Consider the following 22,937-nt stretch of genomic DNA (forward strand, 5'->3'; position numbering starts at 1 on the left):
CAGGACTTCTTGTTTTTTATATTGAGGAGAGGAAGGAGAGAAAGAAAGTGAAGTTTCCCATGGGAAAATATAACTTATTAGAGACTTGACTGTTTACATTGTTAATTTTCATGTAACTTAGAAAAGTACATATCAAATTTGGAGATGTTTTAATTCTCCCATTAAGAAGAGATGGGTATTATTTTGTTCTGCTCATAATGACCATGGTCATATTATATTTTGAAATGGTAGCACACATTGGTTGTTTTCAATCCCACAGTCTCAAGTAAAGACAACATCAGTGAAACAAAATTATTATGAATAATATATTAACTATTATGTGCTACAAGTTTAACAGCAATAATATAACTAGTCAGTAGATCGTTTAAAAGTAAAGTCTTCAATGGTAAAGAAATAATTCATTCAAATACTATAATATTATGTAAAATGGAAAAAGATATTTTTATAATTAACTATTATAGTCCCTTGTTCTAATATTCTCAGGCCTGGGAGAGCAGAATCTTTACAACCGGTATTACAATCCATATCCTAAATAGCTTTTTAATGACACTGCTCTTCTTTGGTTAAATTATGTCACATAAAACCTCCCAGAGAAATGAAAAGGAACACAATAATGAACAAGACATATAAAGTTCCCACACTTCTTCAACAGCCTTGCTGATCTGCTCATGCATTACTGAGCAGGCTTTCAGAGCAGCCACTCTGACCCTACTAATGAACATCTTTTGAGAATCACAACTGTCATTAAAGGAAAGAGATCTTATTAACCAAGAAAGTTCACATCCCACGTAAGCCTTTCACATTAAATGTTGCATAATCTGTTCACAAGGGAGCAGGAAAGATCAATATTTTATGTACAATAATCTCAAATAAGCTTAAATGAATGTTTTTGTATTTGGATAATAGTGACATACTTTGAACCCTAAATTATGCGTAAACATTTTAATACAAAGCACCTAAACACTCTCCGTTACTTTTGACAATTTATTTAAAATTGTTTTTATGCCTTTGATGCCTGACCCATTTATACTTGAGTTATACTGTAAGTGAAAGTCAAAGAGAAGACACCTTTATTATTATGACAGGTTACTGTTTAACACCAAATTTCTGCATCTAAATAGCTAAAAAAATCTTGTTCTGAAAACTCTCTAATCAAAGAAATGTGGATAATAGAAGATGAATAACAACAAAAACATTCAAAAGCAAACCCATTCATGTTGTATTGATGTTGCATCTATATGCTTCATGTGTTTAATTACATCTTAATATGTACTTACCCACATCAATGATGTGTAGTTTTCTGGTAAATCTCAGATTCATTACTTTTCTTTAATTCTTTGTGGTAAATCTCAGATTCATTACTTTTCTGTGTGTCTAGCACAATATGAAGCCCATTTAACAAGAACCTTTGATGATGGTTACAAACCCACAGTAGAACTCCCAGTTACCACAAGGGTATCTTGTTAAAAAAAAAAAAACCCTTTTAAAACAAACTTACAATCACCAATAACGAAAATTCCAGCACTGACTTGTCACTATTTTTTAAGTACTCTTTTTTCAGTCAGAAGGAAATTCTGTAATCCAGTGCTTCTCAAACTTGAATGCACAGACAAAACACCCATCTATTCTAATTCTTATTCTGATTCTGGGGTGAGGCCCAAGATTCTGTGTTTCTCACATACTCCCAGGTGAGACCAATGCTGTTGGTCCAAGAACCACAGTTTGTGTAGCCAGAGTAGAGGATTATTTCTAGGAAACCAGTAAAAAGCCCCAGCACCCTACTACAGTGTTCCTTGGATTTTATTAAGTTTTACTATAAAGATGCTCATCCCAAACACGACCTACCTTCTCAGCTAAATTAAAGAATGATTGTCACTGCTGTGAAGACAGATATTTCAAATGGAAAATATAAAGCATAAACAGGCTAGCTCTGACTTAAAGGAATTAAATTTATCCTTCTCCCACTGAAACATTCATTCATTAATCAAACATCTGTTGCGCATCAAGGAAGTACCCCCCTGTGAAGCAAAACAAAATAAGAAAGGTCACAAACCTCATATTTAAGGAGTTTGCTGTATGGTAGGAAAGATGAAACATCTTCCCCCAAAACACAAATAAGTGTATCCCCAGGAGGAAAGGAGTCGGTCAGTGTCCTCGAACAGGTGAAAAGCAGGGGCTGGGGAGGGTCTGAAGAGAGAGATGATTCATAGTTGTGTGAATCAAGCGAGTGGGAGTCACCCTCTGAAGCATGAGCTGGGTTGAACCTGCAGAGATGGAAAGTGAGCAATGGTCCCCACAGAAGTACAGAGAGAAATTTCAGGGCTTTTGCTAACATTTTAATTTCTACAACCAAAATGCTTAATAGTTAACATTTGAGAGCAAGTCATGAAGTTGGAAACCCACTGGACTAGACTTTCTTTGCTTCAGTATGGATAGGAATCTCTCAGGAGCTTATTGAAATGCAGAGTCCTTGGTTCCTTCCTAGAGAACCTGTTTTACTACAATTGAGATAAGGCCTGAAATATGCATTTTTAATAAGCATTCTAGCCTATGCTGACCCAGGTGGACCACAGACCCCATTTTGAGAAACCGTGAGTTCGAGTATGGTCTCAGGACAGGAGATGAAAGAAAGAAAAAGGGATGTGAAGAGAGTCAACAAAAACAGTTAGGAAAAGAAGAAAAAGAAAAGAAAACAGCTCTGTGTTTATCAGTATGAAAGCAGCCAGTAAGGAAAAGGTTTAATTCTGAATGCTCTGGAAAGAAAATGAGATCCAGAAAGCTGATACCTAAGTAACTCACACATTTCATAAAGTTTGATGGACAGTTCCACCAGGATTTTTCATTAGCCATAAACAATTCCTCTTTTATAACACAGGTCTCCGGGTATGACTCCTCTTGGCATTACAGGTGTAGAGAAATCACTTGAGTTCTTCCCTACCCGATGCCCAAGAATTCGATAAGCCATTGCCATTTTTAAAAGACTGTCATTTATTGCTTGTGGGTCACAGGAGAGCTGAATGGCAGAAATTACGCTTAAAGCCTTGTCCTGTTTAGAGAGTTAGGTCACATTAGCCATTTCCTCTCAGAGGGTCCTTCCGTTATCCCGTAAACTTCCAGGGATAAATCTCAGAGAGTCTTAGTATCCAGAAAATAAAGTTCTGGCTAGGTAGAAACTACAACCCTATAGCATAGTGAGGAAAATTACTAGGTTTTGAGGTTAAATTTTATCCTTTAATCTTCCTCATTTTAAAACAAAATTGAATTGCTTACTTTGGGTCTAGGTTATTGTAAACAGAAGATAAAACGTGGAGTTCCTGAAGTCCTCAAGGAACCGCATAATTTCTGGGGTGCCAAGAGATTGAGTTTCCAGGGCATAGATCTCCCTGAAACCTGCAGGCTGCTGACAGGCAACTCCTTTGCAGATGACGGGGCCTCAGTATCTGTCCTCCCTCACACAGCTTAAAATCAGAGGAAAGAGCAAAAGCCCTGGAGTCAGATTGTTCAACCCCTTAATTGATGTGTAACTTTAAGCAAATTACCTAATCTCCCTCTGCTTCAGTTTTCTCATCTATACAATGGGCATGTTAATCATAATAACTGTATGGGGTGGTTGCAATAATTAAAGAGCTAATACATGTACAGCATTTAGAAAAGATCTTGACACAGTAAGCACTTACGTGTTTTTATTATTCCACATATTTTACCTGGCACAGAATGGATCCAAGTAGATATGAAGATGGCACTTAAAATATTAAATAAAAACGCATGTGTCATTGAAAGTACTTTGAGAAATGGATTACTCTTCATCAGGTTAGTCAAAAATGCATTAAACAAACAAACAAACAAAACTCACAAAAGAGGAGCTTCAGCCTTTTTTATCTGACTTTCATAGGTATTTCCATTTCAAAGTATTCCAGAAACACCGTTTCTCAAATTTCTCAGGTTGCCTGGGTTTGTATTATGGCTCCTCCATTAACTGTGGGACCTCTGTGAGCCACCTAATCTTTCTGGACCCAAGTTTCCCCATCTGTAAAATGGGCTCATGGGCACCCACTGTGGAGGGAGCGTCAGGAGTAACGTTGCTGTGTTGCTGTGCTCTGGAGGCTGCTTCTGTGTCTCGGTTCCCAGCAACGGAGGAGAGTGAATGCTGACCCCTACTGGTCTGTGACACATCCCGAAGCATCCACCCAAAAGGGAGAAATGTCTCCAAAGTCTTATGTTTTACTGTTAAGATTCGTGTGAATTTTTAAAGTTCTATTCCATGACATTGCTGTACCTTTTTATGTCTAAATTGCTTTCCAGTTAAATTACTTAAATTTCTCCTTCCTCTCTCCCTCTGACACTCCTCCAGTAAAATTAATATGCATTGGCTATCCACTTATTTCCCTAGTGGTTAAGACATCCCAGGTTCAGAAACCCGAGAGGAAAGTTCTATTCAAAAACCACATTTCGAACTTCCAGGAGAGTGAACATAGGCAGATGCTGCAAGAGTGATGCCCTCAGAGAGAGATGGAAGCTTCCAGCCCTTTCCCTGTGTGCCTTGCCTTGTGCGTCTCTCCCATCTGGCTGTTCCCTGAGTTATATCCCTTGTAAGAAACAGCACACAGTGAATGGTGCTTTTGAGTGCCTTCTGTGATTACCTCTCACAACTTTTCCAGGGACACTTTCTTAAAAGAACCAGCAAGCATCCAGTTTACTGAGATATAATCCCAGATTCACGGAGTTGTTGCAGACCAGATACCTCTTGTCTCATTAAGACTGGCCGTGTGGCTGACAGGGTCTTGGTGCTCCGGCCGGGTGTCAGGCCTGAGCCTCTGAGGTGGGAGAGCCGAGTTCAGGACATTGGTCCACCAGAGACCTCCCGGTTCCACGTAATATCAAACGGCGAAAGCTCTCCCAGAGATCTCCATCTCAACGCTGAGACCCAGCTCCACTCAACGACCAGCAAGCTACAGTGCTGGACACGATATGCCAAACAACTAGCAAGACAGGAACACAACTGCACCCATTAGCAGAGAGGCGGCCTAAAATCATAATAAGGTCACAGACACCCCAGAACACACCACCGCACGCGGTCCTGCCCACCAGAAAGACAAGATCCAGCCTCATCACCAGAACACAGGCACTAGTCCCCTCCACCAGGAAGCCTACACAAACCACTGAACCAAACGAAGAAACTGACAATCTCCAAAATTTACAAGCAGCTCATGCAGCTCAATATCAAGAAAACAAACAACCCAACAAAAATGGGCAGAAGACCTAAATAGACATTTCTCCAAAGAAGATATACAGATTGCTCAACATCAGTAATCATTAGAGAAATGCAAATCAAAACTACAATGAGGTATCACCTCACACCGATCAGAATGGCCATCATCAAAAAATCTACAAACAATAAATGCTGGAGAGGGTGTGGAGAAAAGGGAACCCTCTTGCACTGTTGGTGGGAATGTGAACTGATACAGTCACTATGGAGAACAGTATGGAGGTTCCTTAAAAAACTAAAAATAGAACTACCATATGACCCAGCAATACCACTACAGGGCATATACCCTGAGAAAACCATAATTCAAAAAGAGTCATGTACCACAATGTTCATTGCAGCTCTTTTTACAATAGCCAGGACATGGAAGCAACCTAAGTGTCCATCGACAGATGAATGGATAAAGAAGATGTGGCACATATATAATGGAATATTACTCAGCCATAAAAAGAAACGAAATTGAGTTATTTGTAGTGAGGTGGATGGACCTAGAGTCTGTCATACAGAGTGAAGTAAGTCAGAAAGAGAAAAATAAATAACGTGCACTAACACATATATATGGAATCTAAAAAAAAAAAAATGGTTCTGAAGAACCTAGGGGCAGGACAGGAATAAAGACGCAGATATAGAGAATGGACCTGAGGACACAGGGAGGGGGAAGGGTAAGCTGGGACGAGGTGAGAGAGTGGCATGGACATATATACACTACCAAATGTAAAATAGATAGCTAGCAGGAAGCAGCCGCATAGCACAGGGAGATCCGCTAGGTGCTTTGTGACCACCTAGAGGGGTGGGATAGGGAAGGTGGGAGGGAGACACAAGAGGGAGGAGATATGGGGATATATGTATATGTATAGCTGATTCACTTTGTTATAAAGCAGAAACTAACATACCATTGTAAAGCTATTATACTCCAATAAAGATGTTAAAAAAAAAAAGCAAACCACATTTCCAAAACCAAACTATACTGAAAAGATGAGCGTATTAAGCTATTTTCTGGATTGCCAAGGACTTTCAAACATTTTTCCCCCATCTTGTCCACTCACCATCAAAGACCCAATACAGTAAACACACAGCATGGGAATTGAAAGCAGGAGATGCAATACTAGAGAAGCCAGGTTTTGGTGGAGATGAGAATACACTGCAGAGCTATTACACAGCTCATACATTATTCAGGGTAAATTACACCCTGAAAAATTGTGTTGAGATGTCTCCCACATTTCAAAGGCATAGAGTGGTACTATAGAATTCGTAAATTTCCTGAATAGGGCTCCAAAACTTTAATAAACTCATTGTTCTATCATTTTTAGGAAAGAAGACCTCATCTCTAGTTTATGTGTAATAAATCACCTTAACTTAGACACTAAAATTCTTATCCTGGTCTTCAAATTCAAAAGAGAGATTCGTTCCTAGCTTATAAAGCAAACACACCTAAATGGCGGTCTCCCAGTCTGATAAATTCAGATTATTGCGATTTATAACAATTTTTTAAAAAACACTTACTACTGTGTAACAGTCATAATGCCGTAAAATATTAAGTTAAACTCCCAGTTACTTTTTCTTTTTTCAAATATAAGTCAAGCTAAGTTGATTTATAGGTCTCCTATGGGAAGATTATAGAAAAAAAAGAAATGTTTCATGTAACATAACTAGGGATCTATTCCTTACGTCTTTGAACCACATAAGTAAAAATGTTACTTTAAAGTGTCAAATAGGGGACTTCCCTGGTGGCACAGTGGTTAAGAATCCGCCTGCCAATGCAGGGGACACAGGTTTGAGCCCTGGTCTGGGAAGATCCCACATGCCAAGGAGCAACTAAGTCCGTGAGCCACAACTACTGAGCCTGCACTCTAGAACCCATGAGCCACAGCTACTGAGCCCACGCACCACAACTACTGAAGCCCATGTGCCTAGAGCCCGCGCTCCACAACAAGAGAAGCCACCGCAATGAGAAGCCCGTGCACCACAACGAAGAGTAGCCCCCACTCGCCGCAACTAGAGAAAGCCCACGCGCAGCAATGAAGTCCCAAAGCAGCCAAAAATAAAGAAATAAATAAAATTTATATTAAAAAAGTGTCAAATAATAAAAAATATATATGTAACAATAAATGGAATTGTCTAACCTATTAATCAATTGAAGTAAAATTAAGGAGCATTTTAATATTTGAAATGTAAATGATGCTTTTTCCACTTAGAGATTTATTTCTTTTAAGTTATAAAATTTATGGTTATAAAATTACAAGTATCATCAGAATAAACCACTGGTCTCTTAAGATCCATTTCTCTATTAAAATTTGTGTCATGAACTTGATACACATGTTGAAGCAAAGTTTTCAGTGGGTTTTTTTTCTTCTCATCAGAGGCTTTGGAGATGTTTCTACTTTCAGAGAAGAGATCTAAAGTAAAGCAAAATCACCACATGAGTACCTGCAAACTAATATCTTCTCCTTTTGCAAGTAAATTAAAGTTGCAGTGCTGAGAAGATAAATGACCTCAACTCACTCACACAGGTTTGGACAGCAAATTTTATATTTTCCTTGGAAATTTAAGTGACTATGACCTTACCGTATGTACCGTAGAAAAAGATTTTTTTTAAGACTAAGTTTTTCCAAAGAGATGGTGATGGTGCAAACATGGACCTCAAATGCTTTGTGGGCAGGACCTGCCTGAACCAGTTGGACCTCTAAAGAGGGCCTGCAGGCCAGATCTAGTTTGAAGTTCACTGTAGGCACCCAGGGAAGAAGGCAATGTGCATATTTTACGGTCATAAATATTGCCTCAAATAAGCTATTTAACTAAGGGGGTGGGGGAGATTATTTTATATTTTTCCTATTATAGAGCCAAGACACGTTCAATGATTTAAAAATGAATACATCAGAAAACACAGAAGCATCAAAACTAAAAAATCAAACTGAGCTTCTCTTAAACCTCTCACACACCCTTTACCAACAAACCCTACACCAGCAATCTCATTCTCCACAGGTACTAACTGTTATAGGCTGGTGTATTAAAATCATTTAAAGCTTTTAAAAAAGATATAATGGGTATATTCTTTATAAGTTTAATTTTACAATAAAGTGGAATTATACTATAAATATTGTTCTACATAATGAAAATCAAATTATCACTAAAGGTTTCCGGGCTAGCATAGAATCAGAAAGAAGAGAAGTAGCTGGATTACCTTAATGGTTTAGTGGATTAAAACTATGACAATGGTATGACCCATTTACTTTATGGGGATGAACTAACAAGAAGTCAAAAGATCAGAATGTTCCTATCCACTCTTTGGAACACCAGTCCAGCAGATAGAGCCAGGAACATGCATATAAATGTTTGCACTCTGACCATTCCCTGCCCCAATTTTAGGTACAGTATACACCATGGCCCCTTGATTACTGCAAGATTTCTTTTTTAAATAGGAATAATTAAAAATTTGTTATAGTCTCTTATTCACTATACTTGATTGGGTTACAGCTTGATTATGTCATAGCATCATCCAATTATAAAAAATTACAATGATTAGCCTGAGATGTTAAACATCATGATTTCAGACATTTCACCCTCATCACCTTGACAGCCAGCCACTTGTTATTTTTACAGCAGACTGATCTCATTCATTACATCTTGGTTTTTCCGAATTTCATTTTCTAAGGTATTCATCTTATAGTTAGTTCTAAGGGTGCCGTGTGTGTGTGTGTGTGTGTGTGTGTGTGTAAGTTAGACATTGTGAAAGCTATGTGGCTGCTAAGAACCTCTCTACTCACAGGAGATGTTAAATAAGAATAGCACTGAGGATGAGTGCTGTCATTGCTTTGACCTTTGAAGAGTCTGTGCCTAGAATCTCACAGGATGCTCACTTTATCAGAGAAATGAATAGTAAAACATATATCTGTAGTGTGTTGGGTCATAATGTCCAGACCTGTATTTTATTTAAGTAAATACATCAAATATTTATGAAGCCCCAGCTATGTGCCAGGAACCGTGACAAGCATTGATGATACCATGGTGAACAGGATAGACCTAATCCTTGCCCTCGAAGTTTCTAGTCTAGTGCGGAAGACAGCCATTAAACAAGGATATACAGATTTGAAGGGTATTCCAAACGAGTAGGTAGCAGTGCTGTGGAAGTGTAGAAGAAAAAGACCTAAGCCACCCTCCTAGGGAGAGGAAGATATCTCTTCCTGAGAATAAATTAGCCAGGTAAAGATGGGTGAAGAGAAGAAGACAAGTTGAACATTGGGATCTCATAGTAGATGGTCAAAGTGCTTGCTATTTTTGGAAATCAGTGATTCTCAGGCATTGACAAACAAAACATTTTTATGCCACTGGAGAACCTCTAGGAGTGAGATCTTGTTACAACACGCTAAGAAGGTAGACCGAGACTCTCACAGCTCAAGGATATTGCTTCTAGCTCCGAGCTGCCTGTCCAGGCACAAATCAACTTCTCTTCTTGCTCACTGAGGAGGCGTTATATGTTTTTCCCTCCCTCAATGTGATTTCTCTTCCAGCTACACCCATCTAGCAGAGACACTATAGAGCACAATGTTTCCTAAAATGTGATATGAGGAACACTGGTATAAAAAGATTACTTTAGGTAGAACAAGGACAAACTTATTAATAGTTATGCATTTATTTTTACAAATTCCTTCTCTCTAAATAAATTCAATTAATACTAGCAAGTCAACTTAAAGAAATACATTGAATAAATAAAAATGAAACTACATTTGGATAACATCATTATACTCGGGGTGCTTTAAACCAATTATTTAACCTTTCTGTACCTCATATTTTTCTTCTGTAAAATGAGAATAATAAGACTGTCTCAAGTATAATGGTGAAATGAAAATGTCCTTAAGCCATAGGTGAGTTTCTGGTACTTAGTAGATTTTTAGCAAATGAAGTTTTCTTTTTCTTCCCTTTCTTGCTGCCTACATACTGACCTTTCTACTGTCATTCCTATCTGGTCTGTACTATTAAAGATAAAATGTAAAATGTTGCCCATTGACTATTTCAAATTAAAAGCTCAAGATAATCTTACTACTATCACGCATTTATCTAAGGCTAGGCTAGATACATAGATACTTAGACATAGACATAAATAAATACACATATATGCCAGTACAAAAGAAGTGTTAAAGACTGGAAATCCCTTTTTTGCACTAATAATCATTAGGCAGACAGAGAGCTTTAATGTCATCATGATAAAGGTTATTTAATAGACTATGAGTTCATCTTGTTTTATTTCTCTTTAGGTGAAAAGGAGGAGGAGCAGAGGCTTTTAAACTAGAATAGAGGTTGACTTTCAGCTCCACCATTTACTAGCTGTGTGACACTGATCATATAACTGGACCCTTCTGAGCCTCAGTTTCCTCATCTTATGATACCTGCTACCTTACAAGACATGGGTAAAGAAGTAGAGACAATGAATGTGAGGCAGAGAACACTATACCTTGCCTGGTCTGGCTTAGCCTATGTGTGGACCGAGAGAAGGGCCTCAGGTGGAAAGTTGTAGGTTCTTGCAAGAGGTTGGGGGTCAGTACAGACAGAAACTGTGGGTACCCAAGGGATGTGGGCCCGGGGTCACGTAGCATTTTGGCATGTTAGATATGATTTGCTCCATTACGCTATCATGGCCCTTGGTTTGTATCATTCCTGCCTCTTGTTATAAGTATTTGTATGTTATCAGGAAAAAAATATTAAATTACTAATTGTCTTAGCATGGGTTGTCCCAGAAAGTACAGCCAGAGGAAAACGTTTCTGGGCAATGACTTTATCAAGAAGTGCAAACCCAAAAAAGCAGGAGCAGTAATAAAAGGGAGCAAAGCAGGGAAGCCAAAAGCACCAGTACAAGATACATCTCGAAGCTGGCCGCCAGTACGTGTGAACGGATTGCTTAATCTCCCAGGACCATCCTCCAGGAGGCTGTATAAACCGAGTGTCTCAGGACACTCCACCAAGAGATGGAAAAGAGCCTGTCTACTAGTTCCTTTCTCTCATCTTCAAAAGTTCATTTGACAGGGACTTGGGTCCCCTGCACATCCGCCAGGCACGTGGCTGGGCACTATTGCAGCAGGTGACACCTCAGCTTTAAAAGAGATGCCCAGCGCTGTGAGAGATGTGTGGCTGGAGCACAAGATGAGGGTCTGTCTGTGGGTGCATGAGGTTGGCCTGAATCTCATCTGTGGCCGGGCTGGGACTAAAGGTTCTGGAGACGAGTGAGAATGAGAGGATCTGAAGAGTCGTATTAAAGGTGTCTGAATCACCAACTGAAATAACTTACTAGGCACGACCCAGTCCTCACGTGGACCCACATATCATGCTAAGAAAACTATCCTGAAAGAGTGTGAAGCATCCCCACAGTGGCTTACGAATAAAAATCAGCTTTGTATTGTGAAAATCTGGTACATCAAACTGAAAACAAAGGAAACTGAGTAGATAGGGGTATTTTTTCCACAATGCCTCATCTCAGTGAAAACAGGTCTCTGAGGAGCTGGAGATGTACTGGAAGAATGAAACGAAGAAGGAAAATAAACTGAGTGAAGCAAATCTAAATGAGTTTACAAGTCAGGAAATCTTGTTACCATCAGTGAGATAAAGGAAAGGGGTTCTCTGGTTCACCAAAGAGATATCCTATTAAGAATTTTTACCGTACGACCCAGCAATCCCACTACTGGGCATATACCCTGAGAAAACCATAATTCAAAAAGAGTCATGTACCACAATGTTCATTGCAGTTCTATTTACAATAGCCAGGACATGGAAGCAACCTAATTGTCCATCGACAGATGAATGGATAAAGAAGATGTGGCACATATATGCAATGGAATATTACTCAGCCACAAAAGGGAATGAAATTGAGTTATTTGTAGTGAGGTGGATGGACCTAGAGTCTGTCATACAGAGTGAAGTAAGTCAGAAAGAGAAAAACAAATACTGTATGCTAACACATATATATGGAATCTAAAAAAAAAAAAAAGGTTCTGAAGAACTTAGGGGCAGGACAGGAATAAAGACACAGACGTAGAGAATGGACTTGAGGACATGGGGAGGGGGAAGGGTAAGCTGGGAAAAGTGAGAGAGTGGCATGGACATATATACACTACCAAATGTAAAATAGATAGCTAGTGGGAAGCAGCCGCATAGCACAGGGAGATCAGCTCGGTGCTTTGTGACCACCTAGAGGGTTGGGATAGGGAGGGTAGGAGGGAGACGCAAGAGGGAGGAGATATGGGGATATATGTTTATGCATAGCTGATTCACTTTGTTATAAAGCAGAAACTAACACACCATTGTAAAGCAATTATACTCCGATAAAGATGTTTAAAAAAAAGAAATTTTAGCTGTTTTAATGTATTTCTACTCATCAAGTTCTATGATGCACTAATTATAAGTGTATGCAGATTTTTTATATACTTTTATGACATGTGCATTAAAGAGGCAGAGGCATCTCAAGGAAAGCGGACGCTCAAAATCTTTATAGGTGCTGTTCTGGAAAGGAGGCAACATGAAAAAGAGGAACGTGTTTATCTGTTGGAAAAACATGAGTAGCAGGAAGAATACAGACCTGTGTAGATACTGTTCAAAGGAGGAGAGAGGATATGTGCTTGACTTCAATTTCTTTTTAGTCATCAGCTCTCTATTTTTTTTAATCTGGATACTGTTGATTACATTTAGGTATTGATGAAAATGTCAATGAGACTTTTTCTAAAATCACGCAGTATTATTTTAAAAGGAATTAATTTACTTTAAAGACAATATTTTGTGTTAATATGTCCCTTGAGAAACATTCTCATTTAAATTCTACACCTTGTGAAGAAATTCAATTATTGAGTTGTTCCAAATCTGCAGAAAATGATCTGAAAGTTTTATAATTAATATATAACAAAAAGGTGTTGCTAAAATGCATTAAAGAATTATATAAAAGACTAAACATAAAGAACAAAACAATGAAGATAGTGCAAACTTTTTTTAAAGCAACAAATACGTTTCAATTTCTGGAAGAACAGCTGTGTAAACTGCTACAGAATCCATGGTCTATGTAGTCATACCACTGAGGCACGTTCTTGAAGATCAAGGGCTTGGTTATAGTCAGCCACAGCTTCCTCAACCAGACCTATTTTACCACGAACTTCTGCTCTAAGATTATATACTAGAGCATCATTAGGTTTCAAAGACAGAGCTGTAAAAGAAAAAAATTTCAAGATATGTTTTATGCTAGCACTCAAAAAGCCTCATTTTTTTAAATAAAAATTTTATAATATAAGAACTTTAGCATTACCTATTTGAAAACATTTTTCCTCATATGTTCCTAATTATTTAGTTAAATTTAAAACATTGAATCTTTCTAAGAAAATTAACTTGGGAAAACACAGTACAATGTCTTTTTTGAAAGGCTGGCAATGTTTATGTATGGTTTCCCTAATAATTTTCTGTCTTAGCTTACCAATGCTGTAAGTTATTACATAAAGGAATCCATACTGATTACATTAAAGATATGATATATAAAACCATTAATTCTAATGTTAGTTTATCTAGGCAAATAGACCTGATGATTTTCTTCTTTTGTCATCTAAAAACAAACAAATCAGCCATTGTAATATTACTCAAAAAATTACAAAAAAAATATACCTTTACTTAGGTCTTCTTCAGCTAGTTCATATTGCTTTAAACAACAGTAGAAGTATGCTCTGTTAAAATATACTGCAGCCCAAAATGGACAGCTTTCAACTACATATGCAAAGTCTTCTTTTGCTTCTTCATATCTCTTTAATACTGTATTTGCAATAGCTCGATTCATGGTAGCACATTCATTTTCTGGATCAAACTTTAAAGCCTTTGAGAAATAGTCACTAGCCTATAAAAATGTGAAGATAATGATAATCTGAATATATTTTAATTGGCAGCTATACAGCAACTTGAAACACTTTTAATATAAAACTAAGGCCAGTGGCACACTGAGGAGATAGTGGAAGCATTTCATCCCAGATACAGATGATAAGGAGGTGCCAGCATTTGTAGAGAATGTAAAAGACAATAATAAAGCCAACCAATAGTTGGTCTGCTTTTTGTTATCACCATGTGTCAGCAGTTTTAGACAGTGTCAGAGATAAAATACTCTCTGCTGAGGTGAAATGTTCCACTACCACCTCCCCCCCACCCCCACACAAATCTCACATCCCTGTACAGCACTAGAAAAAAGTAAAATATAAGTTAGAAAAGAAGGTCACACAGGAGGATGAAATATAAGTTTGAAAATTAACATTTTTCATATAAAAACAGAGTAAGGGTTAAAGAGAGAAGTGAATTTTGAAAATAAAGTTCTAAACCATACCAAAAAGAGATTAAAAACTCCGTTATACCATGAAAAGCTATAAGGAAGAAAGAGAGAAGATTAAAATCAGCTTGTCAAGAAGATCAAAAACTCTAGATGATTTACAACTCATCATCAAGCCAGAAGGGACCCTCCAAGGTGTGGTCCATCGACTAGGTGTTGGGGTCTTGATTAACAATAAGTTAGAAAATTTTAAAAAACTGGTCCTTCATCACCGATTAGACACCCTACTACTCAAGGTAGGAATCTCATCTCTAACTCTGTGATGGATGGAAAATGTGCCTCCTACTTTAAAACTTCCCTAAAGGAAAAGTCGTTTTTAACAATACGGCTTGCTGTCTCCAATTCCTTACCACTCGACTTTTCCCCAGTACAGCACAGTCTGGGTTCTATCTACCTCCCCCTAGCCCGTGAGGTCTGCTCTTGCTAAGGCTGAAGATGTCGTCAGGCCCAGTAGGCATTTTCTAGTCCTTTCTTTCCATGGCATTTCTGTGGCATAGATGCTCTTGGTCTCTCCTGCCCTCTTAAAACTCTCTCTGTCCTTGAGACAGAGTGTCTCCCTAGTTTTTCCCCTACCTCTCTGATCTATCAGTCTTCTTCATGGAAATATTTTTCTCTGTATTTCCCAGGGATGTGTACTCAGTTCACTTCCATTGTGGGTGAAGTGAAACATTGAGAGCATGGTGGCCAGGAGCCCAGAGCATGGGGCCAGATTTCTAGGTTCCAACTCTGGTTCTACCACTTATTAGCTCTATGTCCTTGGGTAAGTAACTAAAACACTCTGACTCGATTTTTCTCGTCTATAAAATGGAGGCAACAAATCGAACCCTACTTTCAGTGCTGCTATGAGGATTAAGTGAGCTGACAGGTAAAGTACTGAGAACAATATGCAGAATATAGTAAGGACTCAGTCAATTATTATTGATACATCATTTTATTTTTGCCAGTGTCTACAAATGGAGAGACTTCATAGCCCTCAGGTAATACTCCATGAATTTTACTGCCTGAGACGTTTGAGAAGCAATTAGATCAAGATTGTGTAACCCATCTCATCCCAGAATGGGAGCTATTCTATGCTGTAGTTAAGTGCAATTTAAGGATCCCTTAAGATGGCAGCAGAATCGACATCCCTCTGTGAAGAGCTTAAATTAAAGAGAATTCACTCCTGAACAGGAGGCTGGACTCACAGTCATTATAAATGAGGCAAGGGAATGACTCGAAGCAGAGCCAAGGCTTCCTTCAAAAATTAATTTGTTTCACTTTAATTCACCAGTAAATGATCAATAAAGGCTACACAATTCTACATCACAAAAGCATGACTTGCAATCAGGTAGAAGCAAATGCTTACCTCAGCTAAAATAAATGAACTTAGTAAAACACAATAGTATGGTTAACTTTGAACAATGTAACTTTCTATTACAGCTTTGAAAACATATTACTTAGAAAATGAAAGCCTATAAATTTAATGAGGTTACTTGAAGAACAGGAGTATTAACTATGAAGTAGTTAGAGGCCAAAGACGCCTATCACAATAGATGGCCTTGATTTAACAATTGGTCTAATGCCCTCATATCTGTAATTAATTAGAAAGCAGATCCAGGTATTTTTTAAAAGTCACCTGTAATTCATGACACATGCATGTAGCTCATCCAATTGTGGTTTAAAACCACTAAGTCACTAACCAACCATAAAAGAAGCCAGAACACATACATGTTTTAACCCTTTAGAGATTATCTGGTCTGTTGAGGGACCCTTCCTCCTGGTCCTAAATCTTCTTTCCATACATCAGAAACAAAGGGGGAGGGGGAGGATGGACCGGAAATAGAAGAATTTGCTCCACAAAGAAGCATAGAGCACACCAAAATAGCTGAATAACTATTCTCAAAGTCTGCTTGTCTCTGAAGGGAGCACATACTGCAAAGCCCGAGTATCCAGTATATCAAGACAGAGAACGGAATACATTTTAGATCAAATATTTGCCCAGCTGATGTGTCCCCAGCTTGGAGGTGAAAGAGCCATACTTAAAAAAAAAAAAGAAAAAATCAAAGATCAAACTACACTTTAGATCTAACCAAATAGTTTTATACATGATGTCCATAGAGTGATTAAGGACAAATAAGTTTAAATGTGAGGGTCTCCCTCTCATGTGGGCCTTAAACACTGATAGAAACAGAAAATTGCCCTGGGCACTGTGTTTGTCTAATGCTCGTTAACTAACTCTACAATGAAGAGAAACAGTGCCAAGACCCAGCCAGAGAGTGGTCTGAGCTTGAGGAAGTTTAAGGCAACTGACCCTGGCCTGTCAGCCTAGGAAAACATTAGCCTCCCAGCTGCCTGAGGTCTGAGCTATGACAATCTCATTCATGCCTTATATAATAATACCTTTGATAATTCTCTGTCCCAGCAGCCAGCTTCACTACTGAGGTCAACCAGCCTCATCACAGGGGTCAGCAAGCTAACTGATCTAACTCGGGAAACAGCTAAACTAAGGCAATGGCAGTAGAAATAGAATGGAAAGAGCATATCTGACAAAAAACTAAGAAGGAAATTTGACAGGATTAGATGACTGATTAGATGAAGAAGCTGAGGAAGAGAAAGTTACAATTGATGCTAATATTTTTACTCAGGTGACTCCATGGAATGACATCTTGAATTGAGACAGGGTTTATACGAAGAAGAGCTGGACGGGGCGTAGAGGATAGAGAGATTAATTCAGTTTTGGCTCTCGTGCACTTGTAAAACATCCAGTTTTAGCAACTGGTGATAAATATGGGTTAGGAGCTCAGAAGAAAGGTGGAGGCTGGCATGGGCTTTCTGAGTAAGGAAATATGGAGAGAAGAGAAAGCAGTGTGATTCCTGGCATTAAAGAGCTTAATTGGAATGAGGAGATAAGAGACTAACACACAGAAACAATTGTGGAGTGACAGGAAGCCGTACTGAATTTGTATAGAAATAATTATACACAAAGCCGTATGGAGTCAAGATCTCACTTTAAATTTAACCACAACCTCAAGTGAGAACTTGAAGTTGTCTGGTGGTTCTACTATACTTCCCTAGAACGTTCACCCTACCGCTCTCTAAAACAATTATTTCACATTTTCTCTTTTCTCTTCAAAACTGTTAGCCATACTCTCCCCCTTTTTACCTGTCCACCCTCACTCTTAACTGGTAACTGGTACTCCTATTACATGGAAAAAAATGTAATCATTTAAGAGAAATACCTACTATCAAAATCTACCTATCTACAGCCAGCTGTGCCCCAACTCTCTGCCTTCCCTCATGACATAATGGATAGTGTGTCCTGCTCCCTTCAAAGGCCATCCCTGGAACTTCCAAACTTTAGCCCCATCAAATCCTCAAAGATTTTGATCCTAATTATCCCTGCCACTCTGCCCTGCACCGACAATTTCTCCCTTTCTACTAGATCCTTTCATTAACACAGGAGCATGAATCAGCATCCCTCATATTTTAAAAAATTAAAAATACGAACACCTTACTCCACTCTAGCCACCACCCCCATTTCACTACTTCTCTTCACAGAAGAATTTCTTCAACAAGTTGAACTGTCTCTAATTCTTCACTTCACATTTTCTCCACAACCCTTTCCGCTCAAGGCTCTGATGCCACTGCGACTCCAACAATGTTCTTGCCAAAGTCATCAATGACTTTCTCCATCCTCCCCTTCCTTGACTTCTCAGCAGCATTTGACACAGGACACATTTCCCTTCTTAAAGTACTTTATTCTTGAGGTGATATCATGCTCTCCTGCTTTCCTTCCCAACATCCTGACTGGATACTCCCCACTCGGTCTATACTCTGGAGTCTCCTCTCTGCTTCACTTCTAAACATTGGTATTGCCCCAGGGCTTGCTCCTTAAACCCTTTCTCTCCATCTATACTATCCACCCAGGTAATCTCATATAGTCCCACACAGTATGCTAGTACTGATATAATGATGCTTAAATAAGATGGTATTAGATGTTTGTCACTACTAATATTGTTTATTTTCTATTTCTTCCTCCAGTAAAATGTAAGCTACATCATAAAAGAAGTCTTCCTTATCTTGTTTAGCTCTGTATCCTCAGGGTTTTAATTCCTAGCACATGGCAGGTACATTATAAATATAAGGAGATTGAAAGAATGAAGAACTAAGTAGAATCAGGAAATATCTGCTCAGCTTTTCCAGCAAAATACAGACAAGGACTTTAGCCTCTTGGTAGATAAAGGTGCCCCAAAGATCATTTTTAAGGGGTATGGTGACAGTATCGGGTATTAGAGGAGAATACAGAGGTTACAGATCTCAGAAAATGCAAGCAATAAAAACAACTTTTTAAAATGAGTATGTTATCTTAGAAGCAAGGACTGTGAAAAGTTCTGAGAAACACAGAGCTTGTGGTAGAAGCCTTCCCAAACCAGGCTAGGCTAGAAAGGACATACTGTAAAGTCCTTTGCAATAGCATCAGTGGTAGCTCAACTCGGAAAGTTACCATGGCCTATCACCCTATCTCTCACAAGAATATCTGCTATTAGTCCAGGAAAAAAAAAATTATCTCATTCAAATATAAGGAACAGAAAAGTAATTTGCCTGCCTTCATTGTAAAACATAAAGATAAAAAAGTAAGAGCTTAATTTTTGGAAAGATCATAAAAACTGACCAGAAAAAAAGTATTCCTACAATGTAGGTAAAAATTATAATGTAACATTATAAAATAAACTAGAAAAAAATTGTTAAGGAAGAAACTGCATTTAAGAAATAAATAAATAAATAATAAAGGATCTTAGAAAAAGAGGTGGCCAGGAAGATATGTCACGGAAATGGGACAGAACTAGAAAAAAAGTTTTAAAGAAACCTGAATCATAAGGTCAACAAGGGAATAATAGAAAACACAGTAAAAATTTAGGAGATGCAAAAGAAAATGAAACAGATATTAAAAGATAAAAAACATTTGAAAAAAATAATTGACATATAGGAGTCAAAAGACGTCCTATTTATAATCATTGGTATTCATCCCCAATGAAGAAAATCAAAACAATGAAACAGAGAAAAATATTTACACTGAATTCAACAAAGATTTTCTGAAATCTACATATTGAAAATGCACACTCTGTACTTGATAACTTTGACCCCAAAAGCTTAACTCTAACACATACTTTTTTTTAAGTAAAAAAACTTTCCACTTAAACTAAATAAATAAATAAAATAAAATAAAATAAAAACTTTGGTTATCCTGACAATAAGAAGTCACCAATAACGAAAATCAGGTTTGCATCAGGCTTTTGACACCAACATATGCAACACCAAAAAAATAGTGAAACAACACTTACAAAACACTCAAGGAAAGAAAAAATTAGTCAAGGACTCTAAACCCAGACATGCTGTCGTAAGATATAAAGGCTGCAGGCTAACAGCTGTGAACATGAAACAATTCAAGGAATATTGTTCTTGTGAACCCTTTCTCAGGACTCTACTAGAAGACTACTTTCAGACCACCAAGAAATGATTGGTTAGGAGGGAAACTTTGGCAAAAAGCCTGGTGATGAGAATTAAATATATTTAACTGAAGAACTAAGACTAAACGTGAAATAAAGGTAACAAAATAGTATGCAAATATTAAATACTCTGGCAGTGTAGGAATAACGAAAACACAACAAAATGGAAGAATACAGACAGAGTGGAAAGCAAGCTGACAGAACAAGCTCAAGCATATTTAAGGATATAAATATAAACATTTTTCAAAAGAGTATACTATTAACTAAAACTGACTAATAGATGAGAGGGAGAAATAAGGGAGGAAGAGATTAAAGGGTCATTTTATTGTTCTTCATAGTAGAGAACTAAAGAAATAAGGAAGTAAGGGTACAAAGGTATTTTTATAAAGGTCATCACTAAAGCAAACTGTAAACCTTCCTAAATATTAGAAAAATTCTGAAATTTTTAAATAAAACAGACCACAGAATAAAATATTTTAAATACATGTAAACAGAAAATATGATATAAAATAACAGAACTAAGACCAAACATATTGACCATGCCAAAATGTCAATGGGATATAACCCACCTATTAAAAGAAAAATATTTTCAAATTGTCATCTAAACCAAAATCCAGCTCTATGCTGTATAAAAGAGACACAGCTAAAACAAGATTCTAAACACTGAAAATAAAAGGAAGGACAAAGGACTATCAGGCAAAAGCAAACCAAATGAAATCAGAGGTCAGGATCTTCACATCAGATAAAGGAGAATTTATTCCAAAGAGAAACAAAGAAAAGCATTTGTAATGCTGAAGACTACAATTCACAACGCATATGTAATATGTATGAACATCTATACATGAAATAGCAGCAATTTTCATAAAGCAGAAATTACAAGAGATGTAAAGAAAACTATATAGGGCCACACTAATTATAGGATACTTGAATAAACCTTTCTCTGTCCAAGATAAACCAAATTAAAAAAAACAAAGTATGGATATAGACTAATTATACTCCAATATTAGAAAATATAAAAGCCCTTCCTCCTGAACATTTTAAGTGCCCTATTAATTTATTCTATAGTCAAAGGAGAAATAAACTTTCAAGTGCAATGTTTTGGGAAAACAAAAATAAAAACATTAAAGACCAAAATACAAGGGATACTGCTGAAAACAGTACTTGGGGAAAAGGCATAACCTTAACAATTTATCACAATATAAATGAAAGGGTGACAATAAATGAATTAAGCTTCTGACTCAAAAAGACAGACAAAGAACAAAATAAAATTGAAGATAAAGAACAAAAGAGTGAATATAGATTTAAAAAAACACAAAAAATAGCGTTTGAGTCATGCAATGCATTACAGTTCAAATAAAATAAATTCAAAATATAAAAAATATCATCTAATAACCCAGAACTTTCATTTCAGCCGTTATGAATTGAGGTCCAAAAAGATTTAGTTGTCATGAAAACCAGAACTAACACACATATCTCCTTACTCCAGTCAAGTGCTCATGTGACTGAAACTTAGAAAAGGTAGAAATTAAGACGAGTTAGATAATCACATCATGAAAGAGAGTCTGGAAGGAAGTCTGAGATTTGGCTAAGTGGGGGCAAAGAGCAGAGGATTCCAGGCTGGAAGCTGGTGACAATGGATAGCAAGGCGACTGTCGGCACTCAGAGAAGTCCAAAACAATGTTTACTGGACGAGTGCTGAGTGGCTGATGATAATGAGGAGAAAAAATCCATACAGGTGTAAACATTTAATAAATAATTATAAACATTTTTATGAAAGAGAAAAAAATTTTTGAAGAGCTAATGAACAAATTAGCCTGACATATAATGATTGCATTTTGAAACTATATGTAGCAGAGAAAGCATTTACGGTCAAAAAGAAAATGTTAAGGAAAATTCACATTACCTGGGAAAACTGCCTGTGGTGAAAGTAGATATTTCCTGCATTAAAGTAAGCCAGCGAGTACGTGGGGTTTAGAGAAATTGCTGCTTGATAGTCTCTCATTGCGTTCTGTTGTTGACCCATAAACTCATGAATCACACCGCGATTTGTTAGGAATTCTGCTCTAGTATTGATCTGCAATATAATAGTATGAGTATTTAGCATCTGGAAATAGTACTTATCTCCAATTTCATGTCTGCAAAAATGGACGTTATGAAATCTCTTTGTGGGAAACTAGTAATTTTACAGGGCAGGTGAAACCCCATTAGAGCAAATATTTTGAGAAACAACTCCAAATGAAGTTGGTTCAGTGTCAACACTTTGTTGATTTGGTTGCAATAAAACAAATAATCTTAGTGCTCTCTACTCAGTTCCTTTGCAAAGAATAGATGCAAGGGGAAAAAAGCTCATCTCTTTAGCTCTGTTAAGCTGGAGAAGAAATTAAATAGTTAACATGTTGATTTGTCCTATGTAGTAGCAATTATCTTTCAGGTCTTTCCTTTTTCTCATCTCAAAGATTACAACGTCTACCTAAATTTACAGAAAAAGAATCCGAAATCTAGAAGAAAAAAGGCAGATTTTCTGTCACTGCATTTTTTATTTGCCATTTCACTACAGAAGAAGCTGGGGATTTACACTATTCTTTCTTTAGTTCCTTCAAACCCAGAACATTATTTTATTTTTTGCATTCATTTTTTATTACACAATAATACTGATGTATCATGAAACTATACATTTACATTTACTGAGAGGAATCAACATTTATTAGGGATTTGTTTTTAAATTTTTTAAATGCATTAGGTTATAAAACTGGTAAGCTATAATAACTCTTTAGGAATCTCCTGGGGAAAAATTACAATTATTATTTTCTCTACAAGTCACTTTTAGAAAGCAACAGAGAACTTCTTATTTGAT

At 37.3% G+C, this 22,937-nt stretch overlaps 1 protein-coding gene across 1 annotated transcript in view; it reads right to left on the reverse strand.

The window, feature by feature from the left end:
• Positions 1-12,716: 12,716 nt before the first annotated feature.
• The window catches only part of TTC6 (tetratricopeptide repeat domain 6), a 209,006-nt gene continuing 198,785 nt past the window's right edge, over positions 12,717-22,937 (reverse strand). The window contains exons 30-32 of the mRNA XM_082449105.1: positions 21,987-22,157; positions 13,892-14,117; positions 12,717-13,442 (exon numbers count right to left, since the gene is read on the reverse strand). Coding sequence (XP_082305231.1) covers positions 13,306-13,442; positions 13,892-14,117; positions 21,987-22,157 — 534 coding nt within the window. The 3' untranslated portion in view covers positions 12,717-13,305. The remainder of the gene's footprint in view (positions 13,443-13,891; positions 14,118-21,986; positions 22,158-22,937) is intronic.

This window comes from Balaenoptera physalus (assembly GCF_965194825.1).
Source record: "Balaenoptera physalus genome assembly, chromosome: 2".
NCBI lineage: Eukaryota > Metazoa > Chordata > Mammalia > Artiodactyla > Balaenopteridae > Balaenoptera > Balaenoptera physalus.